The sequence below is a fragment of the Vulpes lagopus genome, chromosome 24, assembly GCF_018345385.1.
Source record: "Vulpes lagopus strain Blue_001 chromosome 24, ASM1834538v1, whole genome shotgun sequence".
NCBI lineage: Eukaryota > Metazoa > Chordata > Mammalia > Carnivora > Canidae > Vulpes > Vulpes lagopus.
In genome coordinates this window covers 34,353,026-34,376,387 of record NC_054847.1, presented here as the reverse complement: position 1 = coordinate 34,376,387, position 23,362 = coordinate 34,353,026, and the positions used below count along the sequence as shown (strand labels likewise).

Genomic DNA, 23,362 nt, shown 5'->3' with positions numbered 1-23,362 from the left:
CACGTGCCCGCACACACAGGCGCCCCGCACACCCCGCACACACACGTGCCCCACATACCCAGGTCTGCGCTCGGCCCCTCGGCGGGTGGAGGGGCCTCAGCGGGGACTCGGGGGCCTCCGGGCCGCACCCGCAGGGGCACCTTCCACGGGGCGCAAGGCCCGGGAGTCCGGCGGGCGGGGGCGGGCCTCGGCTGGGCTCGTGGCGCAGGCGCTGGGGCGGCGGGGAGCGGAGGCCCACGCAGCAGCCGCCCCACCCGCCGCCGTCCTCCGCCGTCCCGGGCCCGCGGCTGCACACGGCGCGGATGTTCCCGGGGGACCCGCTGCTGCCTCGGCCCGTGTCCCTGTCACCGTGACGCCGCCCCGGGGGGCGGACCAAGGCGTCCAGGGGAGCTCAGCATCCTCCCGAGGCCACGGACCCACGCGGAGCCGCCCGGGCGCCCGCAGGCCCGCAGCGTGAGTAGGGGGGCCCCGCTTCCAGACGCAGCTCACCTGGCGGCAGGTGGGACGGGCCGAGCCGCTCTGAGCTGCAGCTGCGGGGGCGGCCGGTGGGAGCTGCTCCTGAGGTCCCCACGCTGACGCAGCTAACCCCTGGCGCCTGGCTGGACACCCCCACCCGCGGGGTCCCCTCCGGACGAGGGGCCCAGCCTCTCCGAGTCTGGCTGAGCCGAGCCCAGTGGGGGGCCCGCACCCCTGCACCTGCACCTGTAGCAGCCTGAGGCCCGGTGGCAGCCGCTGCCCACCTTCTCCCTCTGCGGAGGCTGCGTGTGCACCGGAGGTGCCCCGTGGACATCCTGATGCCCGAACAAACCCACAGCAGCCGCCTGCCGTCCGAGACCCCGCAGGAAGGGGCCCCTCCCCGGGTACCCCCGGGACGCGCACGGACCGGACGCGCGGGGCCCACTTGGCCCCAAGGCTGCAGAGGCCGGAGCCGCGGCCCGTTCCCACGCGGGGGACCGGCCCCCCGACGGCGCCAGCCGCGGCCCGCCCTGCCCGGCCTGGAACCGACCTCGGGCTGGCAGCGCGTCGCAGCAGGACCCAGCTCCCGGGCCGGGGGCGCACGGGGCCGCCGCCGAGCCTCCGAGCCTCCGAGCCCCCGAGCCCTGGCCGCCGAGCCTCCAGCCCCAGCCGCCGAGCCTCCAGCCCCAGCCGCCGAGCCGCCGAGCCGCCGAGCCGCCGAGCCCCGGCCAGCCAGCTGTGCAGGCCTGCGCTGAGCCACCTGCCGCCCAGGGGAGGACAGGGAAAACGGAGTGCGCTGCAATCACGTATTTCAACAGTATTGAAAATAACCACCTTGCATTTTAGACAATTTATTGCATAAAATAATGTGTATATCTGAGTATATTTCATGCTACAGTGAAAAAAGTCTGAATCACTGAAGACACTGCACTGCTGGAGGCCGGGCAGCGCTGCATAACGCGGGCGCTACGTGGATGCAGGTGTGGGGTTCGGATTCAGAAGAACGTGCAGCCGGGCTGAGACTGGCCCAGTGACAGCGGGTCAGAGTGCTGGACTGTCTCCCATCCCCCTCTCCATCCCCGTCTCCAGACCCCTCACCCCTGCAGACCCTTGCAGCAGTCCTGCCTCCCTTGATTGGCACAAGCCGGCCTTGTTAGGCTACATCCCCCAACGTCCTCCCTGGTGACTACGGGGATTCCAGGTATTCCCGGGCTGAGCAGCAATCCACAGGTGAGAAGACGACACACGGAACCGCGCGCACAGCAGTCCCCTCAGAAACATTTAGGTAGTGCAACTTTTAAACACACGTCATCACGATACAGATTGACTCCTTGCATTCATCTAACTTCTTCACTTTATACCTTGGCACACAAAACAGGAATTCTGAATCATATTTTTAAAACAAAATAAAAAAGTTCCACACCTTGGGAGAAAAAGCAAACTGGCCGATGCTTCCCCATGACAATATATAATAATGCATCCTTCTTTATCAATTAATTATAAAACAGGCCACTCTGGCCCTTTCTCTGCAAAGTCTCCTTTCATAATTAAATAGATCAAACACCTCTGTGGGTCTTGTTTCATGATACCCTCCGAGCACCCTGCGCACGGTGTTCCCGAGCCCCCTCCCGCCACCAGGGCCGGGCCCATCCTTGCACCTGTCCCCAGATGCTGATGCTGGTTGGACCCGATGGCAGTCTGTAGGGTTTCCGCCCAGTCCACGCAGGTCCCCTAAAGGAGCCCGAAGCAAAGAGCTCCGCCACACGTTGGGTTTTCCTTCCCGGAACAGGTGACCCGGGCGGCCCAGGTGGGGCGGCAGCCGCCTGGGTGCTTCCTCCTGGGCGCAGGCCGGTGGCTCACGCGAGGTTCCCAGGCTTCCTGTCCTTGGCCTGGGCGGGCAGCGCCGGGCCCCCCAGGCTGTCCTGCGGGGCCACTGGGCCACCGCCCCTGAGCGTGCTGTGCTGGGGCCGGAGGAGGGCAGCACCTGGGGGCCGGCCCATCACCTCGCTGTAGGCGGGCGGTGGCCCCTCCATCCGGCCATGGCTGCTGCAGGTGCTGGCGCTGATGCCCGAGTGGCTGCTGGGCGGACACGGGCCCGCGCTGCAGGCGGCAACGTCCAGCAGGTCGCTGTCGAATATGGTTCGGTTGGGCGGGGCCCTCACCGACTCGCGGTTGAGCTCCCGCTGCTGTTCGGGGTCCCTGAGCTGCAGGGCGCAGGGCCCCTGGTAGGGCGGCGGCTCCTCCCCGTCGGACAGCGAGATGGTGGGGGGGAGGTCGATGTCGTGCTGCACGTAGGGGTAGGTGGGCTGGAAGCGGCTGAAGCGGTCCCTAGGGAGGAAGGTGGGGGCCGCGAACCTGTCCCTGGCCCTCGGGGCGTACATGACCTGCAAGGGAAGGGGCACGGGCTGCAGCCGCGGAGGTGACGTGGGCCAGGTGTCCACACATGCCCTGCACGCAGCAGTGCCAACGCTCTCCAAACAGAGCAGGAGCAACAGGAAAAGAGCATTCCAAAAAGCAAACAGCGGCTTGGTCACCACTGCGGCCCCCACCCACCCACTGCGGTGACCCCGGGGCGCACAGGCCACAGGCCCCAGGCCAGCTGGAAACCCGGTCGCAGGAGCTGCTGCCACACTGGCACCTGGTGCGTCTGGGCGCCCCTCGTCCAGTCCCTCGCCAGCGGGGACCGCCCCCTCCCCCGCCCCAGGCTGCACAGCTTTACCCACGCAGCGCGGCCTGCAGCAGGTGCAAGAACTGGGGCCGCTTATGGATCATTCACGGGAGCTTCGTGCTCTCGGTTACCCAGAACCACAAGGGACTTCCCTTCTCTCTGGTCTCTAGGCCTTTCCAGCCGCTTCACTCTGCATACGAGTTCCTGCAGCCACTTCCAGTGACCGACCGGGGACACGCGTGGGCCCGAGTGGCTGCGATCCCGTATCCACTCGCCCAACAGCTGTGGCAGCTCCTGGGTCCGTGGCCCTCCCGCCTCCACCACCCGACTGCGTCTACAGGGACGGCCACGGCCACGTGGTCTTCTGCCTCCTCTCACCTGTGTGTTTGGCTCACGGGCAAAGGGCTGTGTTATTTCAGGCCTCGTGTAAGCCATGGAGATGTGTCCCCAAACTGCACCCCATCAGCCAGGCCCCCCCGATAGGCAGCTGGAGGGTCGTGTGCAGGTCAGGGACTCCCAGCCTGGGGTCCCCAAGGGGCTGCAGATGAGCACGGGTGCCCCGGGGACACTCCGGGGGATCCTCCCAACCTTCCTGGTCCTTCCCGGGGTGGGGGGGGTTATCTCGTGATCCCGCTGTGGCCCCGCAAGCCCCTCACCAGTTCTGCTACCCTGGTGCCCCCCACCTCTTCATCCCCTGCCCCCCTTCACCCCCTCACCTCCTCCTCAGCCCCTGCCCCCTCTTCACCCCCTCCATCTTCTCCTCACCCCTTCACCCCTGCCCCCTCCTCACCCCCTGCCCTCCCACCTCCCCCTCACCTCACCCCCTGCCCCCCTCCTCACCTCCTCCTTCTCACCCCCTCCTCCCCTCCTCACCTCCCCCCTCCTCACCCCCTGCTCCCTCCTCACTCCCCTCCTTGCCCCCTGCCCCCTCCTCACCTCCCCCTCCTCACCCCTTGCCCCCTCCTCACCTCCTCACCCCCCTCTTCACCCCCTATCCCCTCCTCATCCTGTCATCCCCTTCCTTGTCACCCCCTCCTCACCTCTGAGGCCAATGGCCGAGGCCCGGAGCTGTCTGACGGCCACAGGCGCCCTTCCTGGCACTGGAGGGACAAAACATCACGAGAGTCATTAGCTTCAGGCAGCAGCACCAAAGTCAACAGGTTGCATTGGTCACAGCAGCAGCAGGCCCACCTGCCACGGGGAGGGACGCGCCACTGGGCCTTCCTCCACCCCAACGAGGACCGGGACCCGACTCACTGGAGCTTCGGCCGCAGCGCGGAGCAGGTGTAAAGTCCAACATCTTCCTGGAGCACAGCCGCACGGGGGCAGCGCCCTCCGCCCCAGCTTGGGTCAGCGTCCAGGTGCCCCCCTCTCCGAGGCTTAAGGCCACCCCTGGTCCCCCTCTGCCCGTGGTCAGGTCAGCATCCAGGTGCACCCCATCCACCCCCAGGCTGGAGGCCACCCCCCGGTCCCCCTCCGTCCGGCTCAGGGCAGCATCCAGGTGCCCCCCCCAGGCTTGAGGCCACCCCCCCCATCCCCCTCCCCACAGGCCCAGCGCAGACACAGCCTTGTGAGCCACAGGGCAGACGGGCAGCGGCAGCACAGGGGGGGCACCCCGCAGCCCCACGGCCCAGCTCCCCATTAAGGCTGAACTGCCGGAGGCACAGACGCCTCCACCTGCCTTCTGGTGACTTTAGTCTGTGTATTCACAGGACAGATGTCACTTGACGTCTAGTTGTTTAATGTTTTTCAGAAATGCTGAGCCAGAGCGATGAGGTGACAAGGGGACCATCGACGTAGTGAACGGTCATCTCTGACTCCGCGGGCTGCTGGCACCGCAGTAGGCATCTGTCCTGGACCCACATGTGGGCCACCCGCCGGCATCTATGGCCTGTGGCTATGGTAGGGAGCAGGAGCACGGGGTGGGTGCGGGGGTGCAGGGTGCAGAGATGTGCAGGGGTGCGGGGGTGCGGGGGTGCAGGGGTGCGGGGCGCCTGTCCCCGGATGGACGCCCAGTGAGCGCAGAGGTCCCTGTGCCACCACCAAGCCTCAGCCTCAAAGTGCCCCGGGATGCCCGCGGGGTAAGCAGCCCCGCGCTCCTAAGATACCCAGGGCCTGTGGGACCAGCGGCCAAGCCCCGGGCAGGCCCAACCACCTCAGAGGCCGTGGGGCTGGGTCTCGGGTGGCGGGGCAGCCCGGCGCGGCGTCTGGGGGAGCCGGCCCAGCGCACCCTTCGCCGGGACAGGCGGGGCCCTGCATGCGGCCACCACGGCCCCGGGGACCCGCACCAGGGCACAGCGTGAGGGCCCCTGGGCGGCTGGCAGGTCTCCCGAAGTGCACGAGGCCGCCCCCGAAAGGACAGAGGTTCTGGCCATCGTCTCATCGTGCAAGGACAGCCTGCTTCCTGACGCGGGCTCGGGTCCCTGCACCCAAGGCAACGGGCACAGCTGCTTCGGCCGGGTCAGCCTCCTGCGTGGCGGGGCTGAGGGAACTGGGGTCTGCTCGAGTGACAGGCTCCCGCCCCAGGAGGCCCAGCCCAGGAGGCCGCCCCAGGAGGCCTGGCCCAGGAGACCCTCTGGAGCGGGCTCAGCACGCCGTCACTCGGGCTCACTGTGCGTGGATTCCAGCTCACTGTTTCACGGTAAGTCACTCTCAGATCGCTCTTGCCCTACGTACTCTTGGTACCGGTGACTTGGGCGCACGTTAGAGCGAGCGGGCGACACGGGACCCGGTTGACACCTGCCCCGGGGAGCTCACAGGAGGGCCCTGGGTCCCTGGGCCGCCGTCTGCTTGCGCAGGGCCTTGTCCAGCGCCTCTTCTGTGCTCGTTTCCCGCCTGCGACAAGGGCACCGAAACAACGGCAGTGACCGACTATGTGATGACCGGTCAGTAAGACGCGGCCAGGACACAGTGTGTGGCCCGGGGCTCGCCCACAGGCAAGGCCCCAGGAGGCCGCTGTGGCCCTGTGGCGGCGGGCGGCTCAGTGCTCGGGCCCGGGCCGTGGTGGCCGCCGCGACACACGCCGAGGCCAGGAGGTCTCCAGTCATCTCTTCTAAAAGATGAGCTCACTGAAATTGCCTTGTTTTCTTTACAAGATTACTCCAAAGGTGGCATTTTGTCTTTTTCCAAAAAAAAAAAAAAAGTGTTAGCGAGCACAGCTGACGCACGATGTGCCATGAGTGTCCGGCGTGCGCGGGGGACCAGCCTCTCGGTGTGTGAGGCCCTGCTGACCACCTGCAGCTGCCACCTGTCACCCAAGGGCGCATGGGGAGTGGCAAGACTGGGAGCGTGGGCAAAGCTGAGGCCGGCTCACTTCTCCCAGATTTCCTCAGGACCTTTCTCCTAAGGTCGGGCCGATTCCTAAGAGTGGCACCCGGGGCCCTCCGAGCGGGTTGTCCTCCATGCTTCCCCCTATTCAGCCCCTGGGCGCTACACGGAGGGCCCACGGCGGCACGACGACCCTGCCCTGCTGTCGCCAGCCCCGCTGACACCAGTGGCCACCGAGGAGACGGCCAGGGGCCCCGACGTGAGCAGAGGCTGCTCTGCAGAGCCTGGGCTGCGGAAGCAGGCAGAGGACAGGCCTCCCCTGTGAGAGGGCCCGTCAGCGCGGCCCTACACGCGAGGACCCCAAGCCCCCTGGAGCACCCTGGGGGGCTGACGGATCATCAAGGCACAGGGACCAGGATCTGAATCTCGCCAGCTTGAGGACCCTTCTACCCCTGAGAGCTCGCTCCGGATTTTCCTCTTTCCCAACTACCCATGAGCACCATCCCCTGTTATGTTGAACCCGCATGACGCTAACACATCGCATTAAAGACAAAAATTACCACCTATCTTTTAAATGATTGTCTTTATGATGCCAAAATCGAGGTGTGTTCTCTGCAGACCTGGAACACGCACGATGACTGCATTTCACCTTTAAATCTGACCATTTGGTACAGTTAATGGGGCGGGTGGTGAGTGGGAAATCAATACCAACTTCTCTTTTTTTTTATTATTAGAATGTGTATAGTATAGAACTTGTGTAGAGTAGTAGGATGTGTAGAGTAGAACTTTCACCATCCTCATAATTTAAAAGTGTGTTCGATGGCATTAAGCACATTCACGTTGTTGTGAAACGGTCACAACCATCCATCTCCAGGACCCTTTCATCTTCTCAAGCTGAAATGCTGTCCTCACTGAACCCTAAATTCCCACTCCTTCCTCCCCTGACCCCCGGGTGACCACCGTTCTCTCCGTCTCTATGAATCTGACTCTCCTAGGTACCTCTGATAACTGGAATCACACATTTGTCCTTTTGCAGAGATACAATACATCCTTTTTTCACTTAGCATGATCTCTCTAAGGTTTGTCCATGTTGTAGCATGTGTCCGTATTTCCTTCCTCATTAAGGCTAATTTCCATTGTAGACACAGGTCGCATTTGGTTTGTTCATTCATCCATTGATGGATATTTTGGTTGTTTCCACCTTTTGGCGATTGTGAATAATGCTGCAAAAAACAGAGGTTTACAAATATCTCTTTGAATCTTTGTTTTTTGTTATTTTGGGTATAAAACCACAAGTGGAATAGCTGGATCATATGGTAATTCTATGGTTAATTTTTTGAGGAATCAACCAACCATACTGGAGACCATACATAGGAGACCTAGCAGCAGGACCATTTCACATTCCCATCAGCAATGCACAGGGTGCCAATTTCTTCACATCTTCAACAACACTTGTTATTTCCTGTTTTTTTGTTTTGTTTTGTTTTTGGTTTTTTGTTTTGTTTTTTTTCTGTTTTTGTTTTTAAATAACAGCTATCCCAGTGGTTGTGATGTGGTGTCTGTTTGGTTTTGATTTGCATAGAATCAGTGTATTGAGCCAAGCATTTCCACAGAAACAAAACATAACAGGAAACACTGCTATATATATACACGCACAATATATGTGTATACTTTATATATATATAATTTAATATATATCATATTGTATATATAAAAAAGGGAATATTTATTATACGAGTTGGCTTAAATGGTCATGGAGACAGAGAAGTCCCACAGTCTTCCCTGTGCAAGACAGAGAACAAGGAAAGCTGGTGCTATAATTCCATCTGAGTCTGATTGAGAAGCTGGTGGGGTGTGTGTGTGTGGTGTGTGCAAGCACACCCCAATAGAAGTGTCAGAGTCCCAAGAACCAGCAGTTCGGATGTCCAAGGGCCCCAAGAACCAGCAGTTCGGATGTCCAAGGGCAGAAGATGTACCCCCCCAGCTCAAGAAGAAGAGTGGATTTACCCTTCCTCCACCTTTTTGTTCTACTCGGGCCCTCCTGGGATTGTACGATGCCCGCTCACACTCGGGAGGGCAGATTTTCTTTTCTCAGTCAACTGAGTCAAATGTTCATCTCTTCCAGAATTACTCTCACAGACACATCCAAAAATATTGTTCTATTACTTATCTTGGCATTGCTTAGTCAAGTCAACGCACAAAATTAACCATCACAATTGGTGATACTGAGCTGCTCTTATGTGCTTATCGGGCATTTGTGTATCTTCTCCAGTTAAGCGTCTATTCAAGTCCTTGGCTTATTTTTAAACTGGGTTGTCTATTATCTTGTTATTGAATTGTAGAAGTTCTGTATCTATTCTAGATATTATTTCCTTACAGATATATGATTTGCAAATATTTTCTCCCATTCTGGGAGTTGCCTTTTCACTCTTTGGAGAGCATCCTTTGATAAACAACTTCTTGACTTTTGAATTCTAATTTATCAATTTTTTTTCCTTTTGTTGCCTGTGCTTTTGGTGTCATATCCAAGAAATCATTGCCAAGCCCACTTTTATGAAGTTTGCCCCCATTGTTATCTTTAAGAGATTATAGCTTTAGCTCTTACACTTAGGTTTTGGGACCATGTGGGTTCATTTTTTGGTGTATGGCGTTAGATGAGGCCTTTCTCCTTGAAAGGTCTTGGCATTCTTGTCAAAAGCCACTTGACCACATATATGAGACTTTATTGCTGGGCCCTCCATTCTATTCCACAGAACTATATGTCTTTATCCGGCACCCCACTGTTTTGTTACTGTAGCAGGATTTGTAGTAAGTTGTGAAATCAAGAAGTGTGAGACTTCCAACTGTGTTATTCCTTTTCAATATTATTTTGGCTGGGGGGCGGGGCACTATCTCCTTGGAGCTGCCATATGCATCTTAGGATAGACTTCTCTTTTTCTGCAAAAAAAAAAAAAAAAAAAAAAAAAAAAACCAAAAAAACAAAAACCATCATTGGGATTTTCATAGGAATTACACTGAATCCGTAGATTGCTTTGGGTAGTACTGCCATTTTAAGAATATCCAGTCTTCCAATCCATGAACACAAATATCTTTCCATTTACTTGTGTCTAAATTCTTTCAGTAACGTTGTATGGTTTTCAGTGTACAAATTTTTCACCTTCTCAGTTAAATTTCTCCCTAAGTATTTTATTCTTTTTGATGCTACTTGTAAATTGAACTGATTCCTTAATTTCCTTTTCAGGTTGTTCACCATTAGAGTAAAAAAATGCAACTGATTTTTGCATATTGATTTTTGTATCCTGCAACTTTGATCAATCTGTTTGTTAGATCTAGCTAGCAGTTTTTTGTGTGTTGGAATCTTTTATCTTTTTGTGTGTTTAATCTTTAATCTTTAAGGTTTTCTGTATGTAAGTTCGTATCATCTCTAAACAGAGATAATTTTAATTTTTCCTTTCTAGTTGGAATACCTTTTATTTCTCTTTCTTGCTGAGTTGCTCTGGCCAAAACTTCCAGTAAATCCTATGTTAAGGGATCCCTGGGTGGCTCAGCGGTTTGGTACCTGCCTTTGGCCCAGGGCATGATCCTGGAGTCTCAGGATCAAATGCCACATCAGGCTCCCTGCATGGAGCCTGCTTCTCCCTCTGCCTGTGTCTCTGCTTCTCTCTCTCTCTCTCTGTGTCTATCATGAATAAATAAATAAAATCTTTAAAAAAAATCCTATGTTGAAATAGAAATGGTAAAAGCACATATCCTTCACCACTGAGTATGTTAGCCACGGGCATTTCATAAACAGCCTTTATATGTTGGGGTAATTTCCTTCTATTCTAGTTTGTTGAATGTTTTTAATCATGAAAAAGAATTGAAAAACTTCAAGTACTTTCTCTGCATCAGTGAGATGATCATTTAGCTTTTCCTCTGCATTCTATTAATGAAGAGTAGATTGACTTTCCTACATGGAACTGTCCTTGCATGAGAGAAATAAGCCCCATTTGGTCACAGCGTATAATCCTCTTAGTATGTCACCAAATTCAGTTGGCTAGTACTCTGTTGAGGATTTTTAAACGATATTCATAAAGGATGTTGGTTTTCTTTTACTTGAGAGGAACGCTGGCCTCACAGAAGGAGTTAGAAACTGTTCCTTCCCTCTTCCTCTTCTTCAAATTTTTTGGAAGAATTTGAGGAGGACTGGATTAATTCTTCTTTAAATGTTTGGTAGAATTCACAATGAAGGCATCTGGTCTAGGTTATTTTCTTTGCTGTGGGTTTTTTTGAAGATTGATTCAATCTCCCTACTACTACAGATCCATTCAGATTTTCTATTTCTTCATGAGTCAATCTTCATTGGGTGTGTTTCTAGGAATCTGTCCATTTCAACTTGTTCATCGTACTCTCTTATAATCATTCTAATTTATGTATCTTGGATCTTTCTCCATCCAAAGGATACAACATTTATAGCATTAAAAGAGAGTAACATGTGACCGTGACTCACTGGGGCCTGTGCTGTGACCTGCAGCTGAAGCCTGCTGCCTCGCATCCATGTGCACCGTGGTCACAGGCAAGGCCACTCCCAGGCCCCAAATCTTCTCAGTTAAACTCTCCTTTCCACATACAGAGAACCACAGGAATCAGATTTGGGGATTGCAAACAACCAGCTCTCTGCAAGACTGTAAACACCCAATACCGTGTTTTTCAAACTGTGAGTTGCAGCCCCTTAGACAACTGGAAAATCGATTTAATTCGGTCACAACCAGCATTCCAAAGAACTGATAATGACTGCGTACATTGTATTATTTTGCGAAACTTCTTAGTTGTGTAAATGAGTATTGTGGATTATGATCTAAGATGTGATTTTCTGCTGTTCTTCAGGATCAAAACCAATCTGAAGGTCTCTGATCGGAGCCGATGATCCCTCATGTTAGATGGGAGGGAGGTGGGCAGGAGGGGACAACCAGTTCGTGGTAAAGGAGGCTGGCTTTGGATATTTTGTCTTCTACCCAAGGGTTCCTCCCAGGGAATGAATGTATTGTATAACATCAAACTTCTGGAAATCTATTTTCTGCCCATCTCAGGGTGAGACCTTCAAAGCACAGGTAAAACTCATCTTGGATATTCAGCAACACCTTCATCATCTGGCAAAACAGATTTTCTCTCATTTCTTCCTTCTTCCTACAGCCTCTCCACCACTCAAATGCTTTAGTATTGCTGTCTTTCCACCCTAGATGGCAGTAACAGCTTAGATACGAAGGCGGGACCTTGGGTGTCCGTGACTGTTTTCTCCAGCACTTTCCCCTTGATTCTTCTTTGGGAATCGACCATCAGACTTACTCTCAAGACTTACAATGTCCTTCCCAACTCTACTCAATCTAGGGCACATCCCTTAAGAGAAAGATCATTCAGGAAGATCTGTTGGGAAGAAAAGGAAAATCCTCTACGTTTCCAGAACAACACAATGGATCGCGGAGGTCTACAGACTCTGAGGAGCAAGCAGAAAAGGAGCCACACAGGTGCCTCTCCTGGGCTTGGTGCTGGGGGAGAGCGAGTGATTAGACCTGGAGAGAAACCAGCCTGGGAATTAGAAAGCTCAGGGCAACAGAGAAATGTGCAGCTATGTGCTGTCAGCCCAGGTGGGCACAGTCACCTCCTCTTTTGTTTTGTTCTGTTTTTTTTTTTTTTTTTGGAAGTGCCAATATTATCTTTATTTTTTTTAATAAATTAATTTTTTATTGGTGTTCAATTTACCAACATACAGAATAACACCCAGTGCTCATCCCGTCAAATGTCCCCCTCTTTTGTAAGATCAAGCTTAGGGACGGGGCCCAGGGCTTTCCCAAGGTCACAGGCCTGGTAGGGGATTAACACAGAGCCAGAGCCCAGCTACCTCCCTCAGCATCTCCTGATAGCCCCGGGAGCCTCCTCAACTAGAGCCACAGAATTAGGACAATTTAGAGAACTGTTCTTGCCCCAGAATAAATTTACACTAATTTCTAAGGACTAAGTAAACATAAAGCAGGAATTCATCTGGCTCCTTTAAGGCGGGTCATCAGGAAAGTCCTCTCCAAGGAGATGACGTCTGGGCTGGGACCTCGATGATGAGTTCTAGAGAAAATGCTAGTGCAGAGGCCCCGAGGATTTACAATTCTATTACAAATCGTGCAAAGGAACACAATGAAGTAAAAACTTTGAACGAACTTCCTTGAAGAAAAGGAGACAGACCATTGCTCCCACCTGCAGCTGATTGATTTCTGGCAAACTGTATTCAACAAAAGGCAGCCCAGCTGCTCCCACACAGTAGCCAGGATCTCTCCACCCGGTGGAGTTTTCATGCTCACGGCTGTGCACCTCTGAGCTTGCCTTCACACTGTAAGGGTCCACCTAAAACTCACTAAAACTTAAGCAAGTTAAAATTTTCATCAATTTTACTTAAAAATCTGGTTTTTGCACTCTCTTGTCATAATACAAACCATGCTCAAGTGAGTTAGCTTGGGTCTCTGGAGCCTCCAGAGCATTATTGGAATTGTCATCATCGGTTTATATGAGCGGAAGATGTTTTTTAATTGCAAAAGTGACATATGCATACATTCTCATCAAAAAAGTTGGAACACACAAACTGGACTGTCTTGTCCTCCTGACTCGCCCACAGAGGAAGCCGCTGGTGTGCTGGGGGCGCTTTCCTGACCTTCCTCCAGCATCGGTGTGTAACCCCGGCGGTTATCAGGCTTCCTAACTGAGCCAAGTACAAAACCTCTGAGATGGCTACTAGTCTGGCAGCTTGGCCACATCTTCACTCATTCGGGAATAACTTGAATGACGAGAGGAAACCTGCGCCTGGAGTTTACAGTAGGCACCCACCTGCTGACCTGTCCCCTGCAGTCCCTGTGACATTAGGAAATGTAGTTTTAGTGGCTCATGAAATAACGGAGCATCGTTAGGGGCACGGTTGGTTGACAGCAAGGCCCCCCTGGTCTGCAGCACAGCAGGCATCTGCCTCACCCCCAGAGAAACGGCCCTGCCCTCTGTCCTCTCAGCCCTATGCTACATAAAGCCAGTGGCTCTCTGCTCTTTAGTCTGGGGGGTCGGAGACAGGCTGATTATAACTCTGTCATCAAGCCCTTTGGTGCTTTTTTTTTTTTTTTTTTTGGTGCATCTTACTGAAAATAGTTCCTTTCTATCATTTTAGAAATATTTGTTTAAAAAAGATTTTATTTATTTATTCCTGAGACACTCACAGAGAGGCAGAGACACAGGCAGAGGGAGAAGCAGGCTCCATGCAGGGAGCCCAACACAGGACTCGATCCCAGGACCCCAGGGTCATGCCCTGGGCCAAAGGCAGATGCTCGAGCCTCTGAGCCGGCTACACAGTAGTCCAGCTCTTTGGGCACAGTGGGAAGGGCACCCCCTGCCGCTCCCCGCACCCTTCACCGGGCCCCTGACACGGCCTCTGGGCTTCTGGAGCACGGTGAGCTCTGGGCCCAGTGTGGTGGGTTTGAGCTGCTTCCAGGAGCCCAGAACTGCCCATCCTCAGGCCCCCACCCCCGAGCCCGGGGCCATCTCTGCTCCCTCGGCCCCAGACACCAGCTGCAGGGAGGCAGCCCCACCGGGGAGAGGCCACGAGTGCATCGCTGGACTCTGCTGGCCCACACATCCTAGGAGGGAGTCCTGGTCCGCAGGCATAACCTTGACGTCTACGGGAGCTTCTCTCCCACTTCTCAGGAAACAGGGGCCTTCTCGGTCCATCTTCGTTTTCACTCTTGAGATAGAGACATGAGTGCAGAATAGATTTTTTTTTCTAAAAACCACCGCCGTGGGACACCTGGGTGGCTCAGCTGATTAAGCACCTGCCTTCAGCTCAGGTCATGATCCCAGGGTCTTGAGATTGAGTCCTGTATCGGGCTCCCTGCTCAGTGGGAGTCGGCTTCTCCCTCTCCCTCTGCAGCTCCCCCTGCTTGGTTCTCTCTCTCTCTCTTTCTCTGTCAAATAAATAAAATCCTTTTAAAAAATAAAAAATAAAACCCACCATCACTGTGCAAAGCAAGAGATGGCCATGGCACCCTACCCATGACCTAGGGCTCCCCAGAGAGAGAGGAGACCGCAGTCAAAAAGGTGAGTGCGTCCACGCAGAGTGGTTGCTGCTTCACGGCCCCGGCTTGGCGTGCGGGGCGGGAACAGAGGCCAGTGTGGCCCAATACGCGGACTTTTCAAGAGAAACTGTGAATTCCAGTTTTCATGCGGAATCTCCCAATTTTTACAGTTCAATCCAGTTTTGTCAAGACACCCGGTGGGGCAAGTGGCACCCTTCAGCAGACCTGCAACACCTGCAGGAGGCGCAACATCTCTGGGTGCGAGCGCGCCAGCTGTGTGCCCCGGCCGGCCTGGCCCCTTCCCAGCTGCCCGCCCGCTTCTCCCAGGGGGTAGCTGCGCCGCTCGCCTCCGGGGGCCCAGGCGCCCTCGTTTCACAACTGGTTTCATCCCGGCAGCACTTAGTAATGAGGAGATGCTTGACGTGACTTCTTGATTTTTTAATCGAAATTGCCACTTCCGTAGGTCTGCCGGCTGCGTCTCCACGAGCGCGTGCGGCTGGAGCCCCGTGAGCTGCTCCCGGCCGCTGCCTGGTGAGGCCGTCGGGGCCCGGGCCGCTGTCCTGGGCCGCTGTCGGCGCAGCCCGCCCGCCTCTGCACCTTCGCCCCGGCCCCGCCGTCCACTCCGGGCCACGGGGTGTCAGGGACACGGCGGCAGTGAAGGTTGGGCCCAGCCGACAGACCCCCACCCACGCCTGCCTCGGCCACAGGGCGTTGGCACACAACGTGGGTGCTCCCAGAACACACTGCTGGAGCTGGGGGGAGCCCTGGGGGGATCTCTGGGGGAGCCTTGGGGGGGGAGTCAGGGGGCAGAGCCCCAGGGGAGGCGCCCTGGGAGGGAGTCTTGGGGGGAGGCCCTGGGGGGAGCCCTGGGGAAGGAGCTGTTGGGGGGAGCCCCAGGGAGGGAGCCCCGGGGGGCATGTAAGGGAGGAGGCCTGTGAGCAGTCACGGAGGGGAGTACCCCTGACTTTCTAAGCAGACCTCCTGGAGTCAGGTGAGCCTGGCAGGTGAGTCTGGCACTTGGCCCCAAGGGACAGCAGGTCTGAGACCTGCTTCCAGAAGAGCCCTGAGAACCAGGGAGACGCACAGAGTTGAGTGTCTCCCTCAGCCCGGCTCGGCTGTGCCCTTCGCTGCAGGCGGAGAGCCGGTCGGGGAGAGGCCGGTGGCCCGGGCGGGCTGCGAGCACCCCTCGGCCGGAGCAGAGCATCTACACGGTCGGCCTCGTCCTTGGAAACGAAACCCAATGGTCTCACGGCTGAGGTCGGGGTCCCCTGGGCTTCGGGTCACGTCACCCCCGGGGTTGCAGGGACCGCCCTGGTGTGCTGCCCTCTCACACAGCTGAATACCCTTTCCTGACTTGCCCCCCCCCCCCCAGGCCTCGCACCTTCCAGAACGAATGGGCTACAGGCCCAGGGGCGAAGGGCTGCGGGGGCCCCCGGGGCCACCCCGGAACGTGCCCCCCCCCCCCCCCCTGCCCCAGCTGCAGCCACTGGCTCCCGGGCCCAGCGCTGGGCTCCGAGGCAGGACTGGGCACTGGCCTTGCGGGCCTGCAGTCGCCCTCGGGTGGCCTCGAGCACAGCAGCCTCAGGGCACGGGGTTGGCGGGCCACCTCCCCCAAGGCCCCGATGCGCCCCACGGCCGCGGCCACAGCTCCGGCCGGGCGGCCGTCCTGAGCCCTGGGGGAGCCCGGTCGGCATAGGCGGTGCCTCGGAGGCTGGGGGCAGCCACCTGGGGGGCGTGCGGGGCTTCACCCTGGGTCCCCCACAGTTTACAGCTTGTCCATATGCACAATGGCCCCTGGAGGCCCGGGCCTCTCCAGGAAGGCTAATGGAAGGCCGGGAGGAGCAGCCGCTGGCCATGCTGCTGGGGGTGGGCAGGGACGGAAGGAACGACGGAAGGCGGAGATACACCGTACAACGTGGCAGAGGCAGGGGCCCCCACAGGGGCCCTCGGAGCGCGGGACCCCAAGGCCTCCTGGAGGCCTGCTGGGGTGCTCTCCGCTCTCGGAGCCTGGGCGTGCGATCCGCTCCTCCACAGGCCCCTCCTTGACGGGCCAAGTGCCCTGGAGGGGCTGGCAGGTGACACCTGCTGCCTTCAGGGGCCCCCACTCGGCTTAGCTGACATTTGGGGTCACGGGGATCCTCCATGTAGGGGCGGCCCTGTGTGTCGCAGGATGGACCCAGATGCCTCCCAGCGCTGTCAGACGTCCCCTGGGGGGCAACATCGTGCCAGCGGGGCCGGGGGCGTGAAGGGACCGCCGCTGTGCCCAGGACCCTTCCTAAGGGCGCAGCACCCTGGCAGGGAGCAGAGGCGGGTGGGGAGGCGGCCGAAGCCGGGCTGGGGGCACCTTCCTGTGGGGGCCCGCGAGGCTGCCGTGTGAGCACCCATGCCCAGAAGACAGGGAAGGCCACCATCTGCGTCGCGGCCACAGGCTGGGCCTCAGGGCTCAGGGCCACTGAGCAAAGGTGCATCTCAGCTGGCGACCGCGTTCCAGGGACGCGCATCGCCACTCGCCCGCCATCGGGGGAGGACGGAGGCCCTGGGAGGCAGAGGCACCGGGCCCGGGCAGCACAGGCACGAGACCCCAGGGCGCTGCAGCCTGTGCCTGGGAACCGCGGGCAGAGCTTCCAGGCGCTCATCGACGAAACCAGGCGCGGGGCTGGGAAGACGGCCTGCGGCCACGCGTGGACAGCAAGGGCCCCACTGCAGGGCGGCCTGGGGAGGAGCCCACAGACCTGCAGCTGCCTCCTGGCCCAGGGCTGAGGCCGCACTGCCAGCAGGCCCTGCAGCAGGCTGCATGCAGCTGGCCTCCCCCCATGGCCGCACCTGCGTGGGCGCCTCTGGGCCCTGCCACCTGCCCCCGGGAGCCGCGTGAGCGAGCCCAGCCCATCCCGACCGGGAGCTCCCAGTGCCGAGGTCACCGCGGGCGCGGCCAGGTCTGCACGGGGCACGGGCGGAGGGCCCCAGCAGTGCAGGGCGTCTCAGGTAGCGCCGTCAGGGGGACAGGTGTGTGGTGGGGCAGACGCAGGAGCAGCTGCCGGGTTCCCCGCGGACAGCCAGGTCCTTGGGATGGGGGCAGACAGCCCGAGGCAGGTGTCTGTCAGCAGCCCGAGAGTTGGGGGGATGGGGGGGCACCAGAGCTGCTGTCCCCTGCTTCTCGCAGGCTGGCCGTCGTGTCCAGCGTGTGCCCACGGCCCAGTGAGCGGTGGCCCGGCGCTTCCTGCATGGCTGCGAGTCTTGCCGCGACCGTGACCCTGTGTCCTCTCCTCGCGGCAGAGGCCAGGGACTCGGGGCCCCCTCGCGGCAGCAGAAGCCGCCTTGCCTGACAGTGCAGAATCCACCGGGCCGGTGCCAAACCGCAGGGACGACAGCGGCCTGGGCCCCCGGGGCACCGCCCTGTGAGACAGAAGTCGTCCCCGCAGGGCGGAGGGGGTTTGAGGATTCAGGGAGTGGCAGTCAGGGGCAGCGGGGACCATGGGAAGCATAGGGACAAAGGACTTCTTCCCTGGCGCTGCTCCCACAGGCCCATGGCACCCAGCCTCCCCACCGTGGGCCCGACAGGGGTGCTGAGCAGCCCTTGCCCTGCCCCACCCGTGCCAGCAGCCGCGGAGCACCCGGCACAGCAGCTCCCGGGTGACAGCAGAGCCACTGAAGGGGTCACGGAGCCACCGTGCGGCCCTAGTCTAGGGCGGCCCTGGCCTCTCGAGGGCCCGGGGTCCGGGGCCCAGCAGCCACCGCAGCAGCACCCGCACCCCCACCAGGGCCTCCGGGAGCCTGGGGTCGGACACCCAGGGACTTCGAAGCCACCGTGCCTCTCTTGCCCCCTCTTGCCCACCACTGGAACAGAGAACCCGTGGTCGCCTTCCCAAGCCTGGCCCGCCGCCACCAGGACCCAGACTGTCAGAGCGGCTGGGACAGAAGGCGCCGGGGCTTCTGGTCTCCCAGGCACACACCCCAGCGTCGCGTGACCCGGTGCGTGCTTGAGCTTCCAGAGCAGCTCACGCGGGGCCAGGGCAGCTGCGGAGCCCCCACGCGGCCTACTCCAGCCCGGCGCCCCCGCCCAGTGTCCGCAGCGTCGGGACACCGGGCCACTCACAGCACAGCGTCCGCGTGACAGCGCGGGGGACGCGGCGGGAGAAGCCAGACCCAGATGGGCACCTGCTGCGGGGCTCTGGTTTACGAGCAGGAACGGGCCATCTGTGTGGTCGCCTCGTGGGCGCAGGCCTCGGGGCCCCGGTGGGTCCGGGTGCGGGTCGTCTCCCGCTCCCTGGGTATGGGTTACACGGGTGTGCTCGGTTCTGGGGGTTCCCTGAGCTGGATGCTCGGGATGCTGGGGACACTCGGGCTTTCCCTGAAGCCTGGGGACCTTCCGTGGGGTTTCCGGGACCCACGGAGCCAGGGGCCTGACTCGAGGGCTGCCCACTCACCGGCTGCAGCCCGTCCTCCTGCCTCCGGCTCCCCGGGCGGTTGATGAAGGACCGCGTGGAGCCCTTGTAGTGGTTCAGCAGGCAGACGATGACCACGACCATCACCGTGACCACCACCACGACGACGATGATCTGCGCAAACTCCAGCTCGGCTGCGGTGGAAAGGGAGAGCAGTTACCACGTGCCCCGGGCACCCAGGCTCTGGGAACAGGCCGCTGGGCCTGCAGGGCCCCATCCTCTCCACCCCGCGGGGCTGCCCTTCTCCCCGGGCCTGTGCAGGGCCACCCCGGCCGGGACCTCGGGGGGCAGGGGCCACGCGCGGTCTGACCCACCTGCTTGGTGCACCCCACGCCCAGTGGGGCCCGAGGGGGTGCCCAAGCCCCGGCGCTGAGGGGTGCACGGGGCGCACCTGCACAGGGACCCACGCGGCCTGCAGGTGTGCCCCGCACCAGCTGGCTTCAGCCCGTGCTGCCTGAAGGGGGGGGCTGGAGGGGAGCCGCTTGCGAGCTCTGCACCTGCCGGGCACGGGGAGGGGGCGCCATGGGGTGCTTGGGTGCCTGGCAGGGTGGGGAGGGGCCGCGTGCAAGCTGTGCTCCTGCGGGGGGGCCCGGGGCGCTCAGGTGCCTGGGGTGATGGGGAGACTGGGGGGCGGCTGTGCCAAAGCGAGCCCCCTCTCCCGGGTGAGGACTCCGGGACCCGAACCCTCTATGGTGAGACACACTTTGCAAACCACATCCAGGGGCCATACAGACCCTGCGACGAGAAGGGCGATGACCACGAGCTCCGCCCCCTGACCTCGAGGCCAAGCCTTTGGAGGGAATCTCGGAGGCGCGCTGCGTGGTGCGCAAGCACTCACGTGCCCCGCTCTCAGGCTGGCGCCCTACACCTGCTCCCGGCCCGTTGGCCCCGCGGGGACGGCCCTGCACCTGCTCCCGGCTCCTGAGCCCCGCGGGGATGGTCCTGCACCTGCTCCTGGCCCCTGGGTCCCCCGGGGATGGCCCTGCACCTGCTCCCGGTCCCTGAGCCCCCCGGGGATGGCCCTGCACCTGCTCCCGGCCCGTGGGCCCCGCGGGGATGGTGAGGCTCGGCGGCGAGGCTAGCCCCAGGGCCTGCGCCTCCTGCTCCCGAGCTGCCACTCAGGGCTCTGCTGGGCACTGCCCACCCTTGTGCGGGGGCCCCCACGCGGGGCGGCGGAGGGACAGCAGGGCCCCGGGGGATGGTGACAACAGCAGCACCACCTGGGCGGGCGCAGGGACACTCGGGCTCACGACGAGGCTGCCAATGGGTGCGCTGTTGGTGGGTCCCTGCCCGGAACCTGCAGCACACACACGCACAGACCCACGTGTACGCACCTGCACACGCGCGGGCACACGTGTGCTCATGCAGACAAGACGTGTACGTGGGTATGCACACGTGGGCACAGTGCACATGTACACACTCCTGCTGCGGGCCCAGCTGATGGCCAGCACACGGGTTCTCTCTGTGTGCGCTCACGTGCAGCCCAGCACAGGAGGGGACAGGGTGGCACGTCTCCCCAGGGCCTGTCCTGTGAGCACCTGCCACCCATACCCCAGAAACGCAGTGGCTACAGCTGGCACCGCCCTCCACCCTCGCCTTAGGCCCACACCTACCCAGGGCACAAAAGCGGACAGACAGGCTTGCGGGCCTGGCCAGACCACACCTGCCACAGGGCCTACGAGTGTGACGGGCCCAGATGTGTGCCCTGCAGAACGGGGAGCCCAGCCTGGGGCAGGGAGCTGTTGAGCCCACGTGAGCAGCAGTGGAGGCAGGGGCTTTGCCGGGCACAGCCCTCCCCATGGGCACATCCGGGTGAGGAGGCTTGGCGGCCCTGGCCCAGGCAGCTCCAGAGGCTGGCCGTCAGCAAGGCCCGGGGTCTGCACCCCGTTCACCCCCACCGGCCCGGCTGCCACCGTCTGGGCAACCCCAAGGCCTGTGGTTGGACATCAGGTCACATCATGCCCTAGGACTGACCAATGTCAGTCCTAGAGGCTTTTCTCAAGAAAGCTTCACTGCTCTATGGACACGGGAAGAGAGGAGAGTGATGGGTATAGCGAGGGCCCCACACAGGCTCCGCGAGTCAGTTCTTCACTTGGAGGACGTCTTTCTTTCTTTTTTTTTTTTTAGTTTTTAAAAAGATTTTATTTATTTATTCATGACAGACACACAGAGAGAGGCAGAGACCCAGGCAGAGGGAGAAGCAGGCTCCATGCAGGGAGCCCGACGTGGGACTCGATCCCGGGACCCTGGGGTCACACCCTAGGCTGGAGGTGGACCACTGGGCCATCGGGGCTGCCAGAGGACATCTTCCTAAGTTCATCTTTTCCTGCAGTAGAAGCCATGCAGGTACCTATTGGCAGCAACACAGTCAAATGATATTTCCCATAATCCTGTAAGCACTTGGGTTATATCTGTGTTTCATCTGAAAAGGATTTTTACTATAAAAATAACGAAGACTCCCTTAAAACATGAATGATACACAAGGAAATAGTGCAGTCCGCCCACTGTATCTGTGCATTTGCCTGTTGAATAAGGGCTTTATTTATTTATTTATTATTCATTTTATTTATTTATTTATTTATTTATTTATTTATTTATTTATTTATTTATTTTGGCTTTCTTCTTTTAATGAACAGAATCATCGTACAAATGCATTGTTCTGGTTTTTTTCCCCACTTACTATATCCCAGACATTTTTAAAACAAGAATACATTAAAAACCAATCATTCTTTTTATGGTGTCTATCTATTCCAAAACACTGATGTACTGGAATTTAATATTCTCCAAGTGATAGACATTTGGGTATTTTTTCCTTTTTCTTTCCTAGTATGACCAAAGATTGTGTGTCCATGTGTATGTTTGTGTGTGAAAATGAGTATTGACCTACATTTTAAGTATCCCTACAGGAAAGATTCCTAAAATTGGAATTAATGGGTAGAGGATATTTCCTGTTAAATGCTGATGGCTCCTGACACTCCGCCTTGTGAAAAGCATCTTGCCCCGCCCCCCCCCAGCTCATCAACACTGAATACTCACCCTTTCCATTTGCACTAATCTGACGGGCAAGAGTATGTACCTTGATTTAATTTGTATTTCCCCAATTACTAATAATTTTAGATCCTTCCTTATGGTTATTGGCAATTTATGTTCTTCTTTTTCATAATTCAATTAGTTCATATTAGCTTATTTGTAATTTTCTCACTTATTGGTAAGCAGCCAGCAGCCTTTATGTATTATGACCACAAAGCTCTGCCTGTTACATGTGTCTCAAGTATTTTCTCCTTGTCTGTCACTAACTTTGCTGTTTCTCTATAAAAGATATAAATCTTTAAAAAAAAGATATAAACCTTTATGTCATGAAAATTACCATTTTTTTTCTTTTAAGGCTCCTAAGCTTCCTGTTTGATTAGGAAGGTCTTCTCTAATATTCTAAAAATGTTTTCTCTAGGATTTATATACATTGCATTTTTATATTTAGATCTTTATTCACTCTGTATTTGTTTGTTTGTTTTTTTTTTTTTTTTTGGTCGGCATGAATCTTCTGATCTAACATTACATTAAAAAGTTGATCACCACTGACTGTTACACTATATGTTCGCAAATTGAACTCCAATAAAAAAAATTTTAAAAAAGTTGATCACAAGCAAAGATAAGAAAGATCTCGGGATCCCTGGGTGGCTCAGCGGTTTAGTGCCGCCTTCAGCCCAGGGTGTGACCCCAGGGTCCCGGGATCGAGTTCCACATCGGGCTCCCTGATTGGAGCCTGCTTCTCCCTCTGCCTGTGTCTATGCCTCTCTCTGTGTCTCATGAATAAATAAATAAAATTTTTAAAAAAAGAATAAGAAAGATCTCAGTTGTGAGAAAGTGTACGGAATCTTTCTTTTCAAGGGGACTCCCTGCTCCAAGGTTGCACATCCTCAGCTTTGTCACCATGGCAGGTGCAGGCCCACTCGGGTGTCGATGCCTGGAAAAGCCCACCCCACCGTGCTGCACGTCCACACCTTCCCCCTTGGCCCCACACTCCTGCTTTGCTTATACACAACTCTCCAGGGTTTTGGTCTCCAGACCCCTCAATACTCTTAAAAGTTACTGGTTACCACCAAAAGACCTTTATTTGTATGGATGACATCTATGGATATTTGCCATATTTACACTTAATACTGAAAAACTCTTAAATTTATTCATGAAAAAATAAACTATGTTAACATATGTAAGAATCATACACGCTATTTTTTAAAAACAAAAATTCAGCGACGAGAGCGGCATTGCTCTACACCTCTGCACATCTCTTATACATAAGCCTTAGTAAAAGACAGATGGAGTCTCCCCTCTGCTTCACCTACGTCTGTTGTGACACGTTGGTTAGGTTGGGGCACGAGACGGCAATCTGGCTTTACTGGCCACCGGGGACTGGGGTCGTGGAGACCCCCAGAAAGCCCAGAGCCAGGATT

At 57.3% G+C, this 23,362-nt stretch overlaps 1 protein-coding gene across 9 annotated transcripts in view; it reads right to left on the bottom strand.

The window, feature by feature from the left end:
• Window positions 1-1,291: 1,291 nt before the first annotated feature.
• LDLRAD4 (low density lipoprotein receptor class A domain containing 4) overlaps window positions 1,292-23,362 on the bottom strand; it is a 386,784-nt gene continuing 364,713 nt past the window's right edge. For all 9 annotated transcript variants that reach the window (XM_041739617.1, XM_041739625.1, XM_041739619.1 and 6 more), the window contains 3 exons: window positions 18,894-19,045; window positions 4,165-4,224; window positions 1,292-2,840 (listed from right to left, as the gene is read on the bottom strand). In XM_041739617.1, coding sequence (XP_041595551.1) covers window positions 2,313-2,840; window positions 4,165-4,224; window positions 18,894-19,045 — 740 coding nt within the window. In that variant the 3' untranslated portion in view covers window positions 1,292-2,312. The remainder of the gene's footprint in view (window positions 2,841-4,164; window positions 4,225-18,893; window positions 19,046-23,362) is intronic.